Consider the following 22,795-nt stretch of genomic DNA (forward strand, 5'->3'; position numbering starts at 1 on the left):
ACGGCCATCTTCTCACTGTGTCCTCATGCACATAGTCTCCTAGTGTCTGTCCCTCCTCTTATAAGGACACCTAATCCAATTGGATTAGGACCTCACCCTTATGACTTTATTTAACCATGATTATCTCTTCAAAGGCCTTATCTCCAAATACAGTCATATTAGCAGTTATGGCTTCAACATATGGATTTAGGGAGGGGAGCACAATTCGGTCCATAAGAGGGTCTCTCACATGGCTGCGGTCTGATGGTGGCCGGGGCTGGAATGCCCAAGATAGCTCAACTCTCAAGCCTGGTGCCTGGGCAGGGACAGTGGAAGTCTGGATTCAGCTGTGGTGCTGGCATTGCTGGGCCTTTGGCTCTCTCTATGTAGTCTCTGGGCCTCAACGTGGCCTCTCTATCAGCCAGACCTCCAGAAGTGGTGGTTCATGGCTCCCAAGAAGCTTCCAGGCCTCTTAAGCCTTAGACCCAGAACTGGCACAACCTCACTCCTGCCCCATCCTTTGTTAAAGCGATCCCAGCGCCGGCCCAGATGCATCGTGGGAGGGCATGAGTGTCGGGAGGTGGGCGCTCACTGGGGCATCTTTGGAGACTACATTGGGGTCCCCATCAGAGGAGACCAAAAACTGTGTCTCTCCTTCTCCTCCTGTTCAACGCCCCCCCCCGGCCCCCCCTCCCCCACAGATGCCAGAGGAAAAGAGAATCGTCCAGGAACTACTGGAGACAGAGAAGGCCTATGTGGCACGCCTCCATCTGCTAGACCAGGTCAGTGGCCAGAATACCACCTCATCCTGCCCTGAGCCCCAACACCCAGGTCTCCTCACCCCGCCCCTGCTCTGCCTTCTGTACACCTCACCAGAGCTGAGAGGTAGGGCCTGGGATTTGATTCTAGGGCGTTCAGTCCCCGTTGGCCGAAGTTAGGGCAGAAATCAGGAAGTAGCATTAATGCCACTTGCCATTTCACCCCCAGCGCTGGGGCTGGCCTCACGTGTAGCAGAGTGTACACATCCTTCCAGTCCCCATGCCTCATCTGTCACCCCAATGCTCGACACCCTCACCGTTATTATCCCTTCATCCTTTCTTTTTTTTTTTTTTAATTTTTTTTTTAATGTTTATTTATTTTTGAGACAGAGAGAGACACAGCATGAGCAGGGAAGGGGCAGAGAGAGAGGGAGACACGGAATGTGAGGCAAGCTCCAGGCTCTGAGCTGTCAGCACAGAGCCCGACGCGGGGCTCGAACTCACCGACCGTGAGATCATGACCTGAGCCGAAGTCGGACGCTTAACCAACTGAGCCACTCAGGCGCCCCCCTTCACCCTTTCTTAAGAGGGTTAAATATTTGGAAATCAGGAGGAGGATCTTTTTTTTTTTTTACTTTTTTTAAACTTATTTTGAGAGAGATAGAGCGCAAGGGGGGGGAGGGGTAGAAAGAGGGGGGAGGAGAAAGGATCCCAGGCAGGCTCCGTGCTATCAGCGCAGAGCCGGATGTGGGGCTCAAGCTCACGAACCGTGAGACCGTGACCTCAGCCGAAGTCAAGAGTCAGACTCTCGACTGACTGAGCCACCCAGGCGCCCCAGGAGCAGAATCTTTAGCGTGGCGAAGTTCAAGACCTTGACAGATGCAAGATGGACCCATCTCTGACACTCACCAGCTGCCAGCCTCTCTGACCAAGTGTGTCTGAGTCTGGAGGCCTTCATTTGCCCATCTGTAAAATGGCCAGAATACAACCCTCCCTATCTCTTCCTGAGGTTGTTTCGAGGATGATGGGAGACTGAAGAGGTGAAAGCATTCAGTAACCTAGGCGGGGGCGGCGGTGGGGGGGCCCTAAAGCCCCTGGGCTGTGCTTGTCTCCCCCTGGGCTGCTGTGTGGGTGGCTCTTCTCTGCCACAGGCCCAGTGACCGCAGTGGCCGTTCCAGGTGTTCTTCCAGGAGCTGCTGAGGGAGGCCCGCAGCAGCAAGGCCTTCCCCGAGGACGTGGTGAGGCTCATCTTCTCCAACATCTCCTCCATCTACCAGTTCCACGCGCAGTTCTTCCTCCCGGAGCTGCAGCGGCGGCTGGACGACTGGTGAGGTCCCCCACGGAGCCCTGAGGCCCCCTGACCGCTGCCCCAGCCAGGTCAGGGTGCAGCCCCCGGGGCACGAGGTTTGGCCTTGCTGCGTGGCCATGGCAGTCTCCTCCTCTGGGCTCGGTCTGTGTCTGTCCTCAGAGTAAAGGGCTTGGACAGATGAGTGCTGAGGGGCTGTGTGTGTGTGTGTGTGTGTGTGTTCTGGGGAAGGGGATAGATCAGGTCCTTGCTAGGCTGAGTGACTTAGGAGGCAGTGGAAATAGCCCTCGCTGACTGAGAGCTTCCTACATGCCCGGCCTTGGGCTTCACACCTATTAATGTTACTATTACTCCTCTAATTTACAAATCAGCCTGCTACGTGATCATGGTTATGCAAGAAACTGTCTTCGTTTTCAGGGGTGACCACTGTAGCGTTTGGTGATGAAATTACTCGCTATATACATTTTGCCGAAGCAATGCCATGACGTCCGGCGTGTCTTTTAAAATTCTTCAGCAGAGGGGTGCCTGGGTGGCGCAGTCGGTTAAGCGTCCGACTTCAGCTCAGGTCACGATCTCGCGGTCCGTGAGTTCGAGCCCCGCGTCGGGCTCTGGGCTGATGGCTCAGAGCCTGGAGCCTGCTTCCGATTCTGGGTCTCCCTCTCTCTCTGCCCCTGCCTCATTCATGCTCTGTCTCTCTCTGTCCCAAAAATAAATAAATGTTGAAAAAAAAATAAAATTCTTCAACAGAGAGGAATGTCCATAACTGTTAAATCCAGTAATGGATACATAGGGGCTCATTATTATGTTCTTTTTAGTTTATGGTTGCTTGACGTTTTTTTTTTTTTTCACAATAAAATGTAGGTTTGTGTGTGGTGGTTTTTTTTTTTATTTTAATGTATTTTAATGTTTATTTTATTTTTGAGAGAGAGAGAGAGAGAGACCCAGAATCCGAAGCAGGCTCCAGGCTCTGAGCTGTCAGCACAGAGCCCCATACGGGGCCCGAATCCACAAACCGCGAGATCATGACCTGAGCCGAAGTCAGACGCTTAACCTACTGAGCCACCCAGGAGCCCCTGTGGGGTTTTTTTCGTTTTTAAAGACAACCCTATGCCTAGCATCATTCCCATTTTTTTCCAGTGGGAAAAGGAAGGGATAGTGAGGGTAGGTGGCCTGTCCAAGAACACACAGCTTGAGTAAATGGAACAGTTAGGAATCAAACTCAGGGAGGCCAGCTCCAGATCGTGGCCCCTCACTGCTCTGCTGTAACGGTCCCTGGGCTGACCTTCGGGCCTTACCACAGGATGACCCTGGATCCGTTCTTATCTCCTGGGCCTCAATTTCCTCATCTCTAAGATGGACCAGTGACCATCTCTTGCAGAGTTAAATGAGATGAGACATGTGGCATGTTTTGAGCAGTGCTTAGCACGTGGCCCTCGCTGCTGTCATGTCGGGGGCCTTGAGTGGTTACTGGATACGTGTTGTGGGCCCAACACTACGCTGGGTCTTTCGGGTGGAAGAGAATAGCATCTGCCCTCCAGGGCTCAAGGTCTAAGGGAGGTTGGACCGTACACGTTTGGGGGAATGCCTACACCCAGAGGTGCAGTGGAAAGACTGTTACGGGGAGTTCAGAGAGCCTGGCCTAACCTGACCCTGCCTGAAGTCAAGAGAGGAGGTCCTCAGGCTGAAGGCAGTACCTACGTGGCCCTCTTGCAGGACAGCCACCCCCCGCATCGGCGACGTGATCCAGAAACTGGCCCCGTTCCTGAAGATGTACAGTGAGTATGTCAAGAACTTTGAGCGAGCCGCCGAGCTTCTGGCCACCTGGACTGACAAGTCTGCACCCTTCCAGGAGGTGATCACCCGCATCCAGGTGAGGTTGGGTGAGGGGCGGGACAGAGCCTGCATTGCCACCCCCAGTGTGCACCGGCTCAGTCTCCCTGAGTGACTCTGGCCACCTCCAGGCTCAGCTGTTTGCACATGCTCCGGCATCAGCCTACCCTGCCCACGCCCGTGGCCCTTGGGGCAGCCTGCCCCCCCCTCCTCCGTTCTCGCCTCCACTCTTCCTCTCTCCATCTCTTCCCCAAGAGCAGCGAGGCCTCCGGCAGCCTGACTCTGCAGCACCACATGCTGGAACCTGTGCAGAGAATCCCACGCTACGAGCTGCTGCTCAAGGAATACATCCAGAAGCTGCCAGCCCAGGCCCCAGACCGGGCAGATGCTCAGAGTGAGGACACCCCTCCCCCCCAGAAATCCAGGGAGCTGGGGAGGCCTGAGCGACTCCCATTTATTTATTGAACACCTGCTAACGTGCTTGGAATGACTATCAGCTATCAGGCACTTCTTAGACATTATCTCTACCATTAACCTTTTTTTGGTAGACATCAGGCCAAGAGAGATCAAGTGACTTGCCCAAGGTCACACAGCCAGAAAGGGGCAGGGGTGGCATTTTTTTTTAATTTTTTTAATGTTTTTTATTTATTTTTGAGACAGAGTGAGAAAGAGCACAAGCAGGGGTGGGGCAGAGAGAGAGAGAGCAAGACACAGAATCCAAAGCAGGCTCCAGGCTCCAAGCCATCAGCACAGAGCCCAACGCAGGGCCCAAACCCACAAACCGTGAGATCATGACCTGAGCCAAAGTTGGACGCTCAACCGACTGAGTCACCCAGGCGCCCCCAGGGGTGGCATCTGAAGCTATGCCTGTATTATGCCAAAACTCATGGTTTTTCCAAAGCACCCTCTGGGTCTGGCTTGGTTTGGCCAGCAATGAGAGTCACAGACGCCTAAGCCCTGTCTTCAGTGGCATCCAGTCTCTCCACTCTGGGTGGGAAATGGCCCCCATGATCCAAACATCTCATGTGCCAAGCTACACAGTCAAGGCTGCTCCTATGGTTACTCATGGCAGCCCCCCTAGGCCACTTTGTTAAGCCTCAAGGACTTCCTGCCTCAGCCCCCAGCCCCAAATTTTCAGGAGATAACGCTGGCCCTGCGTCCCCCTTCAGAAGCGCTCGACATGATCTTCTCAGCCGCTCAGCACTCCAACTCAGCCATCACTGAGATGGTGAGCTGCCGGCCCTCGTGGGCGGGGGTGGGCGTGGGGCCCTGTACCGCAGGCCTCCGCGGGGGCCCTGTACCTCCTCCCTGCAGCTCTCAGCCTCCCCCAGCCCACCCAGGTCTCTATCTGCTCATCCCCTGATCCTACCCTATGACACCTGGCCCGCGGCTGTCCTCCCCTTCACATCCCGTCCCTGTCCACACAAGGCAAACCTTCCAGAAGCAGGTGGGCCCTGCCCGGCTTTGGCTGAGGGTGCACCCCCTGTCCCAGGAGCGGCTACAGGACCTGTGGGAAGTGTACCAGCGCCTGGGCCTCGAGGACGACATAGTAGACCCTTCCAACACGTTGCTCCGTGAAGGCCCTGTCCTCAAGATCTCCTTTCGCCGCAGTGACCCCATGGAGCGCTACCTTTTCTTGGTAGGGGATGCTGGGGGGCCCATCCCCCACGGGGAGGGAAGTCCGGGGGCCACACTGCCCCAGGTCCTGCCTGCCTGGTGTCTACCTGGCACCTCAGGAGAAACAGGAAAGAGCCCGCCTCTCTGTCCTTCCCTGATTTGGCATCCAGGTGATTTGGGACAGGTCCCTTGCTGCCTCTAGGCCTCAGGGATTTCCGACTGAGGGGTTTCCCAGACAGGCCCTGGGAAGCAACAGAGTCAGATTTTGAACCCAGACTCTTTGGCTCCCAACTCTGAGGTGTTAATCTGTGCTCTAGGGAATGCGTAGCAGGAAGGAATTAGGTTACTGTTAAGAACTGCCCAGATTTGCACTGAAGAAGACAGGGGGTCTCCTGGAAATCTGGAAACTGGTCCTGCCCGGAGGTCTGGAGGAGGGAGCCATAACCTCTCATGAGCCCTCGCCACCCTGAGCCCCCATTAGAAAGTCCTTGTGAGTTTGATGCCCACAGATATGGCGGCCCTGCAGTGACAGTCCTAGGTGGATTAGGGGCCAGACCACCCCTTCATCATCACACCCGTGACTCCCGTGAGTAGCCCAGAGTGTGGCGAGAGGAGAGGGAGACACAGTGGTGCCCCGCCCACCCCAGGGAAGCCCCGCCCTACCACCCTTCCCGCCCCGCCACTGCGCACGCGCTCACCGTTTGTGTCTCCTGCAGTTCAACAACATGCTGCTGTACTGTGTGCCCAAGGTCATCCAGGTGGGCGCCCACTTCCAGGTGAGGACCCGCATCGACGTGGCCGGGATGAAGGTGAGTGAGAGGCACCCCAACCACCGTCAGGCTTCACCCCAGAGGTGGATTGAGTATGGGGAGTAGCAGGAGGGACCACGCTGCGTTCTCAACCCAGGAACCCTAATCTGGTAGGTCCTGGGCCACCGTGGAGGTGGAAAAGTTTGGGGTTGGAGGTCTCCCCTGTGGGCTCCCGTAGGCCTGGCCCCCTCTTTGGGGCAGTGCCCCCCACCCCGTCCTGGCCTCGCTCTGCTTTCCCTACCCTCTACAACAGTGCTTTGAAAACTTTAATACGTGCATGAGTCCCCTGGGAGTGTTGTTAAAATGCACGTCCGGATTTAGTAGGTCCGGGGCGGGGCCCAAGATTCGGCATCACCCCCGGGTGATGCTTCTGCTGCATGTCCGCAGGCCAGATTTGGAGTTGTAAGGGTCTACACTGTCAGCTCAGCTGCTGGATCGTGTCATGTCCCCATCCAGAGGTGGCCACAAATGAGCGAGGAGGAGAGCCCATAACATTGCCCCATGGATTGGGTGCTGCATCATCCCATCAGATTCTCCTGGGATCCCTGCAGTGTAGGGACTGTTATTTTCCCTTGCAATTTTGATTTTTCCTTTTAAAAATCACACTTTTGTTACTTAAAAATATAGATAGCACCCATTCCAGGGGCCCCCGGGTGGCTCAGTTGGTTAAGTGCCGGACTCCGTGTCGGGCTCAGCGCTGGGCATGGAGCCTGCTTGAGCTTTTCTCTCTCCCTTTCCCTCTGCTCCTCCCCCCATCTCAAAAAAAAAAAAAAAAAAAGATCGTTAAAAACAATTTTTTTTAAAAGATAATACAGGGGTATCTGGGTGGCTCACTCAGTTGAGTATCCGATTTCAGCTCAGGTCGTGATCTCACAGCTCGTGAGTTCGAGCCCCGTGTCGGGCTCTGTGCTGACAGGTCGGAGCCTGGAGCCTGCTTCAGATTCTGTGCCTCCCTCTCTCTCTGCCCCTCCCCTACTCATGCTGTCTCTTTCTCTCAACAATAAAATAAACATTAAAAAAATTTTTTTAAAAGATAATACATATTCCAAAATCAAATATAAAAAATATATACAGTGAAAAGTCTCCTCCCCACTCCATCCTCTAGTCCCCCTTCCTAGAGACAGTCTTTCCTTCTTTTTTTTATCTAAAAATTTTATATAAAAATGTTTTAATGTTTATTTATTGGGAGAAGGAGAGTGTGTGTGGGCACGAGCGGGGGAGGGGGAGAGAGAGGGAGAGAGAATCCTAAGCAGGCTCTATGCTGTCAGCACACAGCCTGACACGGGGCTCTATCTCTGGAACCGTGAGATCATGAGCCGAGCCGAAATCAAGAGTCGGACGCTTAACCGACTGAGCCACCCAGGCGCCCCTAGATAGCCTTTGCTTCTTATGAGGCCTCCCAGAGGCAGTTGTTACCTACACAAACTAATAACATGTTTATTACTGCTTTTTCACTTTTGTTTCGCATAACCAGTCAAACTGTTTTTCATAGACACCGTCCTGCACTTTGCTTTTTTTTTTTTTTTTTTTTTTAACATTTATTCATTTTTAAGAGACAGAGAGAACGGAGCATGAGCAGGGGAGGGGCAGGGGCAGAGAGAGAGGGAGACAGAATCCAAAGCAGACTCTGGGCTCTGAACTGTCAGCACAGAGCCCGACGCGGGGCTCGAACTCACTGACCGAGAGATCATGACCTGAGCCGAAGTCGGACGCTCAACCGACTGAGCCACCCAGGCGTCCCCTGCACTTTGCTTTTTTAACTAACTGCTAACTCTGGTGATTGCTGCACGTGAGTAAGATACCAGCTTCCTACCCTCCGTGTAGCCACAGAGTATCCCAGTGTGTGGAAAGTACTGGAATTTGTTGGTTCAGCCAGCCCACCGCTGAGGGACCTTTAGATCGTTTTCAGCGAATTAACCAATGAATTAACTACGTACGAGACTGCGTGTGAGTATATCCGTAGTTAATCCCATTTAAAAAAAATTAAGGAATAAACCATGGTCCATCTAGACAATGGAATATTCAGTGATAAAAAGAAATAAGCTCTCAGGCCACGAAAAGACGTGCAAGAAGCTTAAATGCATTTTGCCAAGTGAAAGAAGCCAGTTTGAAAAGGCTACGTGACATTCTGGAAAAGACAAAAGATCAGTGGTTTCCAGGGGTGGAAAGGAAAGGATAAGTAGGTGGAGCACAGAGGATTTTAAGGGCAGTGAAAAACTACTTTGTATGATACAATATGATACATGCCATTACATATTTGTCCAAACCCACAGAAGGTACTACACCAAGAGTAAATCCTAATGGAAACTATGGGCTTTGGGTGACAGTGCTGTGTCAACGTAGGTTCATCAATTCTAACACATGTGCCGCTCTGGCGGGGGTGTTGATAATGGAGAGGCTCTGTGTGTGGGGGCGCAGGGGGTAGATGGGAAATCTCTGTATCTTTCTCTCAATTTTGCTGTGAACCTACAACTGCTCTAAAAAAAATTAAAAGTCTTTGAAAAGAAAACCAAGGCCCAGAAAGGTTATATTTTGCTTGGGGGTCACACAGCAAATCCTGGTCTGAGCGATCAAACCAGGTATAGCCGCGGCCAGAGCCCCTGTACCTAATCACCATACTGGACTGCCTCCTGTTAAGGCTTCAACTCAGAGGGGCAAACTTATGCTGAATCGCAGGCATAGTGGAGTAAGTGGTGGGGGAACCTTCTTGACAACTCCTCTCTGATCACTCCTGAGTCCCGGAGTGTCCTGAGGGCTGGGGCTGGGAGAAGCAGAGGTCAGGTCCGGCCTGTCCTGGTACCCTTCCATTTCTCCATCTCTTAGCCCTATCACCACCTCCCTGTCCTCTCCCAGGACCTGTCCTAGGAGGGAGGTTCAGGTAGGAGTTGAGCCAGGACCCTCCGTCCTCTGGAGAACCCCTGGGCCTCAGAGAGCCTTCAGCAGGAGGGCCTTGCCCTTGCTCCTGACTAGGCTTGCCTGGCATTTGGGGCCCAGTCAAGGGGCCTGGAAATGAGTGCAGCCTGAGAGGGTAGTGAAAGCCAGTAGAGGGACCTGGGCAGCCTGTGGGCATTCCAGCCCACTCCCTGTGCCTGAGTTGACTGAGGTCTTTTATGAATGCAGCCCCTCACCCTGGGACATCCAGCTTCCTTTCCTCAGTCTTCAGAATGTCCCAGAGGCCGGGGTGTGTGTGCAGGCTTGTATGTCTGGGAGCCTTGGTGAGGGAGACTGAGAAAGGCATATTTAAGGAGAATAACAGACAGACAGAAGTGGAGACAGGCGGCCTTGTCTCAGGGCTGGCAGAGACCCAGGCATAGAAAAAGAGAGGCAGAGATTGACAGAGAGAAAAGCCAAGAAATAGAGAGGCCAAAACAGAGTCATAAAGAGAATATACACGGAGAGAGGACCGAGAGCGTCAGACCCTTAGAGAATGTGTTGAGGGGTCAGTATGTGCCGGGTTCCTGGTGCCTACCGAGTTCCTACTCAGTTCCACCGAGTACGTTCCCTGCACAGTGTGTCTGATGTTCCATTGGCCACACAGCACCTTCTCTTGAATGGCTCAGGCAGGGCAGGCACAGAGCTATCCACCTGTCCACTTCTGTACAGGAACCATTTTCTGAGTCTGAAGTCTAAAGGCAGTTCTGGCCTTTGATCACCATGATGGTTCCCACCGGTCTATGACCCCCTCGCCTCCTCCCTTCTGGATATTGGGGAGGCCTAGTTCTCACCAGCTGATTCTCCCCAAGGTCTGAGTTGGTCCTAATGTTGTGCTGTCCTGCACGAGGCCAGCCTGGGGAGACGGAAGGGATAAAGGCACACACATACCCAGAGTCTCCATGTACAACTGTGCAGGTTGGGCACTGCACCAGCATACCTCCCCTAAGATGAGCAAATCTCATCTGGATTGTCTGTTTACAGTTCTTACTTCTAAGTTTTTATTTATTTATTTTTGAGAGAGAGATGGGGGAGGAGGTGACAGAGATAGAGGGAGAGAGAGAGAAAATCCTAAGCAGGCCAAACGCTGCCAGCGCAGAGCTCGATCTCACAAACCTCAAGATCATAACCTGAGCCGAAATCCAGAGTCTGGGGCTCAACTGACCGAGCCACTCAGGTGCCCCTTTAGTTACAATTCTTATTGTCCGGCAGATGGCAGTCAAGCAACTTGTTCCAACAAAACCTCAACATTATGCCAGTTTGCCAACAGATGTCAGTAAAGCGTTTTGAAGAAGGGGTGTCTTTTTCTAATTAGCACAAAGGCACCATATGGGTTAGCAGGGGCCTGAACCGGCCCAGACCTGGGGAGTGGTTGACACTGGACACAGCAGAGCCTGGGAACTGGCCTCCAGAAGCTTCCATCCTGCCCCTCTGCAGAGGGGATCCTGGAGTCTCAGGCCAGGAGCTCCCCTCAGTTCCCCTTTTTCTACTAAAAGCATCATATTTCTTTTTAGCTCTGGATCCCAAACCTTAGATTTCTCTTCCCCCCCCCCCTCTCCATTAGTCATGGAGTCTTGCCAGATTTCCCGATATTGTCCCCCAGGGAGAAACGTTCTCTCTTCCCGGGTGCAGGCAGGCCCCTCGTCCCCTTGCACACAGCTGCGGGAGGGGCTTTCTCCAACGCCTCTCCAACAGCTACTCCAGGTATAAACCCTTGGAGCCTCCCCATTGCCAAGAGTTTGAGTCCAAACCACATCAGGCCCCTCCTAGAGGGAACAGACTGATTCTGTGGGCCTGAAGGTGAAGGAGACCTAACGTGGGGCAGGATGTACCCAGGGTCACTGTTCTCCGGGATGCGGCGGGCCACCCTGAAAGTGGGCAAAAGCCTGATCACCACATGGCTGGGAGCCAGCAGAGAGTCTCGAGTGTCAGTGGAACAACAAAGTTCTGCCACACTAGGGCTCTTGTCTATGTCTTAGTTTCCCTTTGTGACTCTCTCTCTCCACACTGCCTGGAAGAGGTCTGTGCTTGTAAGACTCTGGGAGTGGCGTGGAAATAGATGTTCTTCCCCCTTAGGGGCCCAAAACCTGAGTTTGAATCCTCATTCTACCCTGTAGATGCCGTGTGAGCTCAGGCAGGTCTCCTGTCCTCTCTGAGTCTCCACCTCCATATCTCCTAAAGGAGGGTGATAACATCTCTCTCTCTCCCAAGATTGTTGTGAAGATCTTCTTTAAGTTCCTATTACAGGCATTTTTGAGCCAAGAAAGTAGTACAATGAACCCCTGTACGCTCATCACCCGGTTTCAACAGTTGTCAACCCCAAACCAGCCTTGTTTCCTCAGGAGTCTCCTTCCTAATCCGCTTTCCACTGGATTATTTAAGAGAAAATCTCAGATGCATAATCATTTCACCTATAAACACAGTACGTGTCTGAAAGAGAAAGGACTGTCTTTTTTTTTTTTTCCCATAAAAGGTGACAACGGTACTGTTATCACATCTGGCAAATGAATAATAATTATTTAATAATATTAAGATCCTTTGGTTTTCCTTGACTGTCTCATAAATGTCTTCTCACAGACGATCTGTTTGAATCGTTTGTGATGTGTTTCTTACATCCCTTCTAATCCATTACACATCCCTTTCCTCTTTTTTCTCCTTTGTTAATTGAAGAAACCAGCTCATTCCCTGGGATGTTTTGCACAGTCTGGATTTTGCCGACTGCACCCCTGGGGTGTCATCAACGTGTCCCACAGTCCCCCATATTTCCTGTAAACTGGCAGAGAGCCTAGAGGCCTGACCAGATTCAGCTATGCAAGACTCTCGCTGCCTGTCGCTGTCCTCGAGAGGCGTGTAGAGGCTAAGTGCTAGGGTGGATCAGTGGGTTCAGCAGTTGTGCGAATAAAAAGGGAACAGGTGTGGAGAAGCCCTGAGCTCAGTGGCCGGCACATAGTCAGCGCTGTCTGACTGGCAGCCTTCACAATGACCTTGGACCTGTGGGGTTCTGGGACAAGGGGACAGTGAAAGGCAGTAGAAGTGGGGGGTCTGTTGGGTTCTATGAATTGGGCAACCAATGTCTTCCTTCACTGTGTGGGGTAGAGGGTCTTGTTCTAGGCTTTAGGTTTGCTCTTGAAAAAGCTGTGTCCCCAAACCCAATTTATGACCCAATTTGCATTTCTGCTGAGTCCTTTGTGAGGAACTGTCACTCCTACCTCACACTGGGCCAACTTAGCCGCGGCTAAAATTCCAGGAGCCTTGACACCCCGTGTTCTCAGAGTGCAGCCTTGGCTGCGGGTGCCTTTGCTTGGTTCCGCGGGTGTAGGGAGGCCTTGGACAAGGTTGCGATGCCCGACCCTCGATTTTGAACCGTCCCCTGGGCACAATCCGCCTCCATCCACGCCGCGGTGTCTGGGGGGCAGGGGCTGACAAACCTGAGCGAATCCTCTCCCTCCCAATGCCGAGCAGGTGCGGGAGCTGACCGATGCGGAGTTCCCTCACTCCTTCCTGGTGTCCGGGAAGCAGCGCACCTTGGAGCTACAAGCGCGGTAGGTGGGGAGGGGGTGGGGGGATGGGCCCGGCGGGAAACTGGGAGGGGCTGCTCTCAACACCGTGTTCACTTTCCGAGCAGGTCCCAGGAGGAAATGATTTCCTGGATGCAGGTATCAGAACGATCCAGGGCCCCTAGGATTCTGACCCCACACTACCCACCCAGGCTGAGGGGGTGGGTGGGGTGTGCGTGTACATGTTCATGGTGGGGGGGCAGGTGTGTGTGTGTGTGTGTGTGTGTGTGCGCGCGCGCGCATGTGTGTGTGTGTGCGCGCGCGCGCGCATGCCCAGCTGCTCCCTGTGCTTCTTCAGGAGTCGGTCTGTGGTAGTTTGAAATCAGATCTGGGTTCAAATCTTGCTGCCTTTCCCTGCCTACCTGGGTGGCCTTGGGCAAGTCACTTAATGTCCTCAGTTTGCACATCTGTCACCTGGGGCTAAGTCTCTCCTCCCTTGAGTCAGCCAGTGTGTGCTGAGAATCCAGTGCCTCGCACCCAGTAGGCTTTCAGCAATGTCTGTTGGCGATGTGGATGGATGGACAGATGAGCAAGCCCTCCCTGCCCCCCCAGCCAACCACCTCCCGTGCCCCCTCAGGCCTGCCAAGCAGCCATTGACCAAATTGAGAAGCGGAACGAAACCTTCAAGGCTGCGGTCCAGGGCCCGGAGGGAGACACCCAGGAGCAGGAGGTAAGTGAAGCCTTTGCATATCCCTCACTGGAGCCACCAGCCTCACACACGCTTACTCCCTCACTTTGCTCTGCCCAGCCCGACTCGGAGGGCAGGGGAGTGTCACCCACCAGGAGTGATTCAAAGGGACCAGGGAAAGCCAAAACATCAGAGACTCAGTGCCAAAGGTTCTCCCATTAGCAAAAAATTCCTTTGGGAGCCTCTATATGCCACTATCCCTAGGAAGGATTTCACATCTACGCAGCTCGGGCTGCTAGCCCGAGGTCTGGGTTGAATGTGCCTGAGGAATGTAAGACCAAGGGAAGGTGGGGGGTCGGGGGGAGAGGGAGAGTGTCTGTGACTTGATTTCTAATCTGAGTTCTGAACTCTGGCTTCCTGGGTGTCTTTGCTGAGTCCCTTGACTTCTCTGGGCCTCAGTTTCCTCACCTGTCAAAGGGGAGTAATAGTGACTGACCTAGCATATAGTCTTTGTCAGTTCGGTCAGCTTCATGTGGAAGTTGCTGGGAAGCACAGCACACGCGACCCCTGCCACGAGCAGGTGGCCAGAGGGTCCAGGGCGTGGCCGGAAGGGGGTCACGAGCAGGTGGCCAGAGGGCCCCAGGGCAAGGCCAGAAGGGGGCCAAGAGCAGGTGGCCAGAGGGTCCCAGGGCGAGGCCAGAAGGGGGTCACGAGAAGGTGGCCAGAGGGTCCCAGGGCGTGGCCAGAAGGGGGTCACGAGCCGGTGGCCAGAGGGTCCCAGGAAGAGGCCAGAAGGGGGTCACGGAGTGCCCACCCTACTGCCCAACAGCTGCAGTCTGAGGAGCTGGGCCTCCGGGCGCCACAGTGGGTCCGGGACAAGATGGTGACCATGTGCATGCGCTGCAAGGAGCCCTTCAACGCCCTGACGCGCCGCCGCCACCACTGCCGAGCCTGCGGCTACGTGAGTCGTCCCGCCATCACCCCTGCCTCCACCCGTCCCTCCTCTGCCTTCCCCTCCCTGGCCCAGGGCCCCTCTCCCCTCCCCGCCAACTCTGCGGGCTCCCACCCACGCAGCCCAGAGGCATCAGGTGCCGACTCTGAGCCAGGGATGTGAGTGTTTGGACCTCCCGGTGCCCACCCGTGAACCAGGGGCTCGTCATCCCCGTTCTGCAGATGGGGAAACGAGGCTCAGAGAGGCCAGACGATGTGCTCAAGACACTCCCCAAAGCTGGCCCTCCCAGCTCCTGTTTGTACCACCATTTCCCGAGAGCCCAGACCCAGCACCGGGAAATGGGTTCCCGTTCCAGGTGGGGCGTCCACACCCCTCAGCCCCTCGCGGACCTTGCGCCCACCGCCTCATCAGCCCCATGCTTGTCTTTCCTGTCTTCTTAACCGACCCTGGCTAACTGTCCCCTCCTCTCCTGGCAAGCCCTCGGTGCTCCAGCCCCTGGTCAGTTCTGTTCCTCACCGTGCCTCAGTTTCCTCACTCGTACCGTGGGGATTGTAACACCTACCTCCAGGGTGGTAGTGAGGACTCAACAAAGAAGGTTCAGTGCCTTCCCTCTCCTTCTCCTCCTTTCCTTCCTCAGCAGTTCAGGAGGGGCTCACTCAGAGGAGCAACCACCAGCTGATTGAGGAAGGAACCTGTCCACTCTCTTACCAGCTCCGGCAGGGTTATCAGAGACAAATTTTGCTTTGCTTTTTAAGCACCTGCTGTAGTTGAGCTGTTCTCCGTTGACATCACAACCCCCTCCATTTACTCTGCAAACAGAAGCCCTTTACAACCTCAGTCTTTAATGACCTCCAGGGGACAGGAGACCAGCCTGGCAGGTTGGGGCCAGTCAGGGAGGTGTCCCCAAAATGTATTTAAATGGCAATTGGGACACAAAGGAAATCTCTAGGACTGGGAACACACCTGTGTTCAGATGTAAGTGACAAGTTGTATCGGAACCTAATGGACAGGATCTGGGGATTAGCTACTGTTCTTGGTGACTCACGTCTGTAAAGAAGGGTCGGGTCAATTCACACTGGCGACTTTGTAAGTACTTCCTCAAAAATGATTAAAAATAGTTAAGAAATGCAAAGAGGCACAAAGAATAACAATACCTATGTACCCGCCTTCAAGGCACATGGAAGAAAGACGACATTCTGACCAAAAAAAAAAAAAAAAAAAAATGAAATGTATGATCCTTAATTGGATTGTGGATGGCAAAAACAAAACTAGCCACAGAGGTCATTCTGGGGAACGTCGGGGAAATTTGGTCACGAGCCATCTATAGATAGTAATATTGTATCGATGCTAAATTTCCCAAGTATGATCATGACGTTATGAATAAGCAGGAAAATGCCCTTGTTTTTAGGAGATGCCAGCTACATATTTGAGGGTGCGGTGTCATGAGGACGGTAATTTGCACTCAGATGATTCAGGGAAAAAAATACGTGGATAGAGAGGGAGAGATAAAGCAAATGTGGCAAAAATGTTAGCAATTGGTGAGTGTGATGGGGGCAGTATCCTATGCTATTCTTTCAATTTGTCTGTAGGTTTGAAGTTTTTCAAAATAAAAAGCCAGTGGAGGAGACAATAAACACACCCTAACCGTGTAAACACTTTAAATCTCAATAAATTAAAAGACTCCCAAGGTCGTTGAAGCCCCCCCCCCCCCGTGTGGGGCTACGTGAGAGCCCCTTGGCCCAATTTCAGCGTTTCCCTTGCCCGCACCTCCCTTTGTATTGTGTGAGTCATTCTTTCAGTGGTTTGGGCGCCCAGTTTCTGTCTCCCCACCTGCCAGACGGGAATCCTGGTGAGGGTGGGGCGGACCAGGCTTTCTGTGGGCCCCTCCCGGGCCACGTGCTGTGCTGGGCACCCAGACGAGCCCCCTCGTCTCTGTGTTTTGGCCCCCGCTTCCAATCCCGCCTCCCGGGCTCAGCGTGACACCCCAGTCTTCCTGGAAGTTACATCCCGCAGCACCCATGTTTCTCTCTGAGTCTTGTCATGCCTCTTTCTCCTGGCCTCCCCAGCATGACCCACATCGGCCTGTCTGGGGGCTTTCTCTGGGCTGGGCTCGGGGCGGGCCCCGCTCCACAGAGTACACATGCTGGGTCTTCCTGCCAAGAACGACCAGCTCATCTTTTTTTTTTTTTTTTTTTTTTAATTTTTAAGTTGTTTTTTTTTTTTTTAATTTTTTTTTTAACGTTTTTATTTATTTTTGAGACAGAGAGAGACAGAGCATGAACAGGGGAGGGGCAGAGAGAGAGGGAGACACAGAATCGGAAGCAGGCTCCAGGCTCTGAGCCATCAACCCAGAGCCGGACGCGGGGCTCAAACTCGCAGACCACGAGATCGTGATCTGAGCCGAAGTCGGACGCTCAACCGACTTAATTTTTAAGTTTTTTAACATTCATTTGTTTTTGAGAGAGACGGAGCGTGAGCAGGCGGGGTGGGGGGGCAGAGAGAGAGGGAGACACAGAATCCGAGGCAAGCTCCAGGCTCTGAGCTGTCAGCACAGAGCCCGACGCGGGGCTCGAACCCACAAACCGCGAGATCATGTGACCTGAGCTGAAGTCGGATGCTTAACTGAGCCACACAGGTGCCCCTCAGCCCGTTATTCTTCTATGAAAACATGCTTGACTCTAGGATTGAGTGGAATGCAAAATGTGCACGAATCCTAAAGCTAAACCATGGGGCTTTATTTTTATTTAAAAAAAAATTTTTTTTAACGTTTATTTTTGAGACAGAGAGAGACAGAGCATGAACGGGGGAGGGGCAGAGAGAGAGGGAGACACAGAACTGGAAGCAGGCTCCAGGCTCTGAGCTCTGAGCCATCAGCCCAGAGCCTGACGCGGGGCTCGAACTCACGGACTGTGAGATTGTGACCTGAGCTGAAGTCGGACGCTTAACCGACTGAGCCACCCAGGCGCCCCAACCATGGGGCTTTAAATACCTGTCCCGTATGTGGAGGGCCAACCAAGTGGCCCTCGGCAAGTCCCTTGCTGTCAGGAGGGGATGACAGCCCCAGCGCTTCCACCTGGTGGGGTGGTGGGAGAACCAGGTGAGATGCTGAGGGGAGAGAGAGCTTGGAGAAGCGATTAGGTGCAGCCGTGTGTGCAGGGAAGCCCCTGGGATTCACAGCCGCCCTTACGAAGGGGGAATCAAGAGGCACCTGCAGTGGGGACCTGCCTTCGAGCCCCCGGCTGGGGGAGCCCAGAGCCTGAGCTCTCCCCTCCCCCATGCCGTGGCCTCCAGGCCCCGGGGCTTCTGCCAGCACAGGGGACCACCTGTCTCTGCCTCCATCCCTCTCCCGGAGCTTGCTCTGTCTTCCTCCTGTCCCTGGTTGCTCTCATGCCCTCGCCCCCCAGGCCGGGGTACAGACGCGGTCCTCCCCTGCCTCACCCCCCAGGTGGTGTGTGCCAAGTGCTCCGACTACCGGGCTGAGCTCAAATACGATGACAACAGGCCCAACAGAGTCTGCTTCCACTGCTACACCTTCCTCACCGGCAGCGTGCTCCCTGAGGACAAGGAGGACAGGAGGCGGGGCATCCTGGAGGTGAGGGCCAAGGATCTCCACCCAGCAGCCGTGTGCAGGCGCCCGCCACGTGCTGGCACCGTCCTCGGTGCAAAGGAACAAGCCAGCTGCGGTCACATTTCCCATCCTCCTCTCTGCCCCTGGGCACCCCTCCCCTTCCCCCACAAACAGAGCCGGGCCTGTCACCAAACGGAAGCAACCTTTGGCTCTAGGCTGTCATCCGGACTCTCCACCTGTCCTCTGGCCCCATCCAATAATCACAACGACCTCTCCGCACAGTTCCTGTCTGTATGCCCATGCCCTGCCCTGGAAGTCTCCGGAGGTGAAGAGAGCCCGTGTCTCTGATCCCATTTCACAGATGGGAAGACTGAGGCTGCAGGTCAGGGTCCCACTTCTGGAAAGAGGCAGAGTGGAAACTCCATTCTAAGTGGAAGGGACTTCAGGGACCTGTCCCATGGAGACCCAGGCCCAGAGAGGCAGCTTATCCGAGGTCACCTAGCAAGTTAGGAGCCAGCTGTCTGGCCTCTGCCACGTATGTTCTCTCTGCTGCCTTGGGGCTGGTGGAGCCACTCTCCACACCGACAGGTGCTCCCCAAGCTGCTCCCTCCCTGCCAGTCGACACCCCAGCCCAGACACTGGCCACCACTGCCCCCTGCCTGGTTGAAGGCCAGGTTGACATCCCACCGTCCCAGGGAGGTGGGAGAAGACCCCTTCCCCCCATTCCAGCTGAACACAGCTCCCAGGTTTCAAGGTGGTTCCCTTCCGTGGACCTCTGCCCGCTTTCCAGTTTTCCCCACTCCCTGCTCGTGCCTTCCCTGCCCGCTAGGCCACAGGCCCACTCCCTTCTCAGGCCCCCGTTCTGTTCCCTGGGGCAACTCGCAGGTGAGAAGCCCCTCCTGGCACCTGCCCCAAGCTCCGGCTGGCTGGGTTTGGACCGCAGCCCTGCCACCGGCCAGCTGTGTGACCACAGGCCCGCGACGGGACCTCTCTGAGGCTCAGGGACGAGCAACCCCTCCTTACAGCGTTGCCGCAAGGCTGCGAAATAGTGATTGTCAAAGCCCCCAAACCAGCGTCTGTCACAGAGTGGGCGCTCTGTTCCCTGACAGCCTCCGTCTCTGGTTGTAGAAAGGGTCTGCGGCAGGGTCGGAGCAGAGCCTAATGTGCAGCTTCCTGCAGCTGGTCGGGGACAAGTGGGGCAAGAGCGGCCCCCGGGGTTGGTGCGTGATCCCCCAGGATGACCCCCTCGTCCTCTACATCTATGCTGCCCCTCAGGTAATGCCACCGCCCGCCTCCCAGACCTTGGCCTTCTCGCAGTTCATGTGTGTATGGGGTAGGTATTATTGTTGGCCCCATGTGCCCGAGGAGGAAGCTGAGCCCCAGTGAGGACATGCTTCCCTCCCGTCAGGGTTAGTGGCTTTCAGAGCTGGGCCCAGACTCTGTCCAGCGGGCAGCCAGTCCTCTTCTTCCTGGATGCCCTCCCGGCAGTCCACCTGCTTTGTGGGTGTTTGGGAAGTGAGAGGTGGGGATGTGGCTATCACCTTCAAATCGGCTGTCTGAGGCATTGGGGCTGAACAGAAAGACAGCGGCCCATGGCTCTCTCCTCCCCTCCCAGGACATGCGGGCTCACACCTCCATCCCGCTGCTGGGCTACCAGGTGACTGCTGGGACCCAGGCAGACCCCCGGCTCTTCCAGCTGCAACAGTCAGGCCAGCTCTACACTTTCAAGGCTGAAACCGAGGAGCTGAGGGACCGCTGGGTGAAGGCCGTGGAGCGGGCGGCCAGCGGCTGGAGCCCCGGGAGGCCCGATGATGGGGACCTGTCTGACTGACCCACAGCTGGCCACTCTCCCCTTCAGAGTCCGGCTCCCGGCACGGGCTGACCCTGCGGCCTCTGTCATCCACGGTTCCAAGCTGATCTTTCAAATAGCTGATTTCCAGGGGCGCCTGGCTGGCTCAGTCTGTAGAGCATGTGACCCTCGATCTGGGGGGCGTAAATTTGAGCCCCATGTTGGGTGTGGGGATTACTTAAAAATATAAATAAACTTTAAAAAACAAACAAACGGCTGATTTCCAGTCGTCAGCGCCCAGACCTTGTGTCTTGACTTGGAATTCAGAAAAACGTGGATTTGTTCCTTTGGGGAGGGGGTAACTGAGCATCCCTGTTTGCTCAAGGGCTGAAGTGGTGCTGGGGACATAGGACTTAACAGGGCTAAGACCTGGAAGTCCCAGATAACCCAGGACTGTTGGTCACCAGTATGGTTCTCAGCCTGGGCTGTACATTAGCATCACTTGGGGACCTTTAAAAAATACCAAAGAAGGGATGCCTGGATGGTTCAGTCGGTTAAGCGTCTGACTTCGGCTCAGGTCATGATCTCGTGGTTTGTGAGTCTGAGTCCCACATCAGGCTCTGTGCTGACGGCTCAGGCCTGGAGGCCGCTTCAGATTCTGTGTCTCCCTCTCTCTGCCCCTCCCCTGATCGTGTTCTCTCTCTCTCTCTCTCTCTCTCTCTCTCTCTGTCTCAAAAATAAATAAACATTAAGAATACATTTAAAAAAAAATCCTTAAGGAAAGAAATAAGGAAGGGAGCCACACAGATATCAGAGGGAAGAGCATTCCGGGTGGAAGGAACAGCAAGTGCCAAGGTCCTGAGGTGGGAGCCTGTCTGGCACATGTGAAGAACAGTGAGGAGGTCAGGATGTCTGGAGCAGAGTGGGCAGGAAGGAACTAAGAGAAGACATCGGATCATAGTCAGATCATCCCTAAACTAAAGGTGAGGTCAGGGGAGGCAGATGTGGGGGCCCTCCAAGGGCTGAGTGAGATGGAGAGTCGAGAGGGGGCGGGGCATCTGATTTAACAGACTCCCCCCTGCTGCTTGTTGTGACAGACTGAATGTGGCGAGGGTGGAAACAGTTTAGAGGCTGTGACACCAACCCCGGTGAGAGGCGATGAGGAGGGACTGGATTCTGGATTTATTCTGAAGGTAGAGCAGAGATTCCCTCACAGGGTGAACATGGTAAGAGAGGCGGAAGGAGCCAAAGGTGACACTGAGTGAGACCTCTGACCTGACAGCATGGAGGATGGAGCTCCTGTTGACTGAGATAAGAAAGCCGTGGAAGCGGCGGGTCAGGGAGCAGCAGCACCTCAGATCTCTGACGTGGACAAGTCATAGCTGAGGCACCCACTCCTGGCCACGTCCAGTGGTGGTGTGCCTGAGCCCAGGTACCAGGTCTGGACTGGGGATGTAAACGTGGGAGCTGTCAACCCAGAGATGGGGGTCAAAGTGTACATCAAACGGGGACGCCTGAGTGGCTCAGGCGGTTGAGCGTCCGACTCTTGATTTCAGCTCAGGTCATGATCTCACAGTTGGTGAGTTCGAGCCCCAAGTTGGGATCTGCGCTGACATCGCGGAACATGCTTGGGATTCGCTCTCTTACTCTCTGCCCCCCTGCTTGTGCACACATCCTGTCTCTCTCTGTCTCAAAATAAGTAAATAAACTTAAAAAAAAAAAAAAAAAAGACTATCGAAGCATGTGTGAAACAGAAGGAAGAGGTCCAAGTCCTGAGCCCTGCACATCCCAACATTTTAACCTTTTGACTTACGTTTACAATTCTGAGAATTTACCGCAAGGAGACAGGCCAGTGCGACAAGATTCATGGACATGATTTACAATAGTTCTCCCAAACTGAGGACTACAGAAATAACCCATCCAAATGGGGAGACCTTTGCCCATAAACTTATGCCCATCCAGAGGGACTCAGGCAAACTGCTGTATCCATGCAGCGAACCATGCCGCTGTTGGGAGGGAAGGCTTAAATGTTAATGTGCTGCCTTGGGAAGACCGCCGGGATGCGTTAAGCAAGGAACAACCACAGAAGGATCGAACACTTTTAAACGCTCACTGTGTGTCAAGCCTTGGAGGCGATTATTTCATTGGATTCTTCTGTTTTCTCTTTTTTTTTTTTTAAATGTTTGTTTTTGAGAAAGAAAGAGAGCTTGTGAGCGGGGGAGAGGCAGAGAGAGAGGGAGACAGAGAATCCCAAGCAGGCTCTGCACCCATCAGCCCAAAGACCCATGTGGGGCTCGAATCCACCAACCTTGAGATCACGACCTGAGCTGAAATCGGATGCTCAACTGACTGAGCCACCCAGGCGCCCCTGATTCTTAATAATATTAGAAGTAGGTGCTAATTTGGATCCTCATTTTACAGATGAGAAAACCATGGCTTCATTGGTTGAATAATTTGTTTGTGGGCACATGACATGGGGTAGCAGAGGCAGCATTCCCAACCATTGTGCGGTGGAATATTCCAGTCCTGCTTGGATGGAGACGTTTTGTATCTGCACCATCTTAAGGGCTACCCAATATACTGCAGGAGTGGTTGATTTGCTTTCTTCTTTAGGTGCTTCTGTGGATTTGGATTTTTTTCACTATCGCATATCACTTCTATAATCCCAAGGACAAAAGTGGTTTCCCATGTTAAGAGGAACATAAAGGAAGGAACAAAGGAAGACTCACCTGTTCTTCATAAGGGGCCCAACCTGCTACGTAGGGTTGCTAAGACATCAGTGCCAGAGCCCAGGGGCTGAGTGGCCTCAGGGAAGCACTACCTGGGAGCACCCAGTGAGAAGGGGATCACTTGTTAGGCCACTTGTTAGGGTCATGGAAACGTGAAAGGACCAGAGGGTAGGGGAGGGCCTGGACTTGGCAGAACTTGGGGGTCCCACCAGAGAGCCACGGACACTGAGAGGGTTGTCCCCTGGGAACCCAAATGGCCCCCCGTGACCCGGGCAGCCCTTGACCTCTCCCGGCATCTCCTCACCCTGGATTCCTCACTCGCTGACACTGTGCATCCCAGGC

At 54.1% G+C, this 22,795-nt stretch overlaps 1 protein-coding gene across 4 annotated transcripts in view; it reads left to right on the forward strand.

Annotated features, from left to right (window-relative positions):
• FGD2 (FYVE, RhoGEF and PH domain containing 2) overlaps nucleotides 1-22,795 on the forward strand; it is a 30,734-nt gene that overhangs the window by 4,774 nt on the left and 3,165 nt on the right. The window contains exons 3-16 of one of the 4 annotated variants that reach the window (XM_045498028.1): nucleotides 681-761; nucleotides 1,916-2,064; nucleotides 3,757-3,913; nucleotides 4,129-4,267; nucleotides 5,043-5,101; nucleotides 5,366-5,512; nucleotides 6,207-6,299; nucleotides 12,693-12,772; nucleotides 12,856-12,886; nucleotides 13,365-13,457; nucleotides 14,245-14,376; nucleotides 17,813-17,959; nucleotides 19,064-19,210; nucleotides 19,593-20,026. In XM_045498028.1, coding sequence (XP_045353984.1) covers nucleotides 681-761; nucleotides 1,916-2,064; nucleotides 3,757-3,913; nucleotides 4,129-4,267; nucleotides 5,043-5,101; nucleotides 5,366-5,512; nucleotides 6,207-6,299; nucleotides 12,693-12,772; nucleotides 12,856-12,886; nucleotides 13,365-13,457; nucleotides 14,245-14,376; nucleotides 17,813-17,959; nucleotides 19,064-19,210; nucleotides 19,593-19,766 — 1,629 coding nt within the window. In that variant the 3' untranslated portion in view covers nucleotides 19,767-20,026. Of the gene's footprint in view, nucleotides 1-680; nucleotides 762-1,915; nucleotides 2,065-3,756; nucleotides 3,914-4,128; nucleotides 4,268-5,042; nucleotides 5,102-5,365; nucleotides 5,513-6,206; nucleotides 6,300-12,692; nucleotides 12,773-12,855; nucleotides 12,887-13,364; nucleotides 13,458-14,244; nucleotides 14,377-17,812; nucleotides 17,960-19,063; nucleotides 19,211-19,550; nucleotides 20,027-22,795 lie in introns of those variants that run through there. The other 3 variants (XM_045498027.1, XM_045498029.1, XM_045498030.1) reach the window with 3 other exon arrangements.

Source organism: Leopardus geoffroyi, chromosome B2, assembly GCF_018350155.1.
Source record: "Leopardus geoffroyi isolate Oge1 chromosome B2, O.geoffroyi_Oge1_pat1.0, whole genome shotgun sequence".
Classification (NCBI taxonomy): domain Eukaryota; kingdom Metazoa; phylum Chordata; class Mammalia; order Carnivora; family Felidae; genus Leopardus; species Leopardus geoffroyi.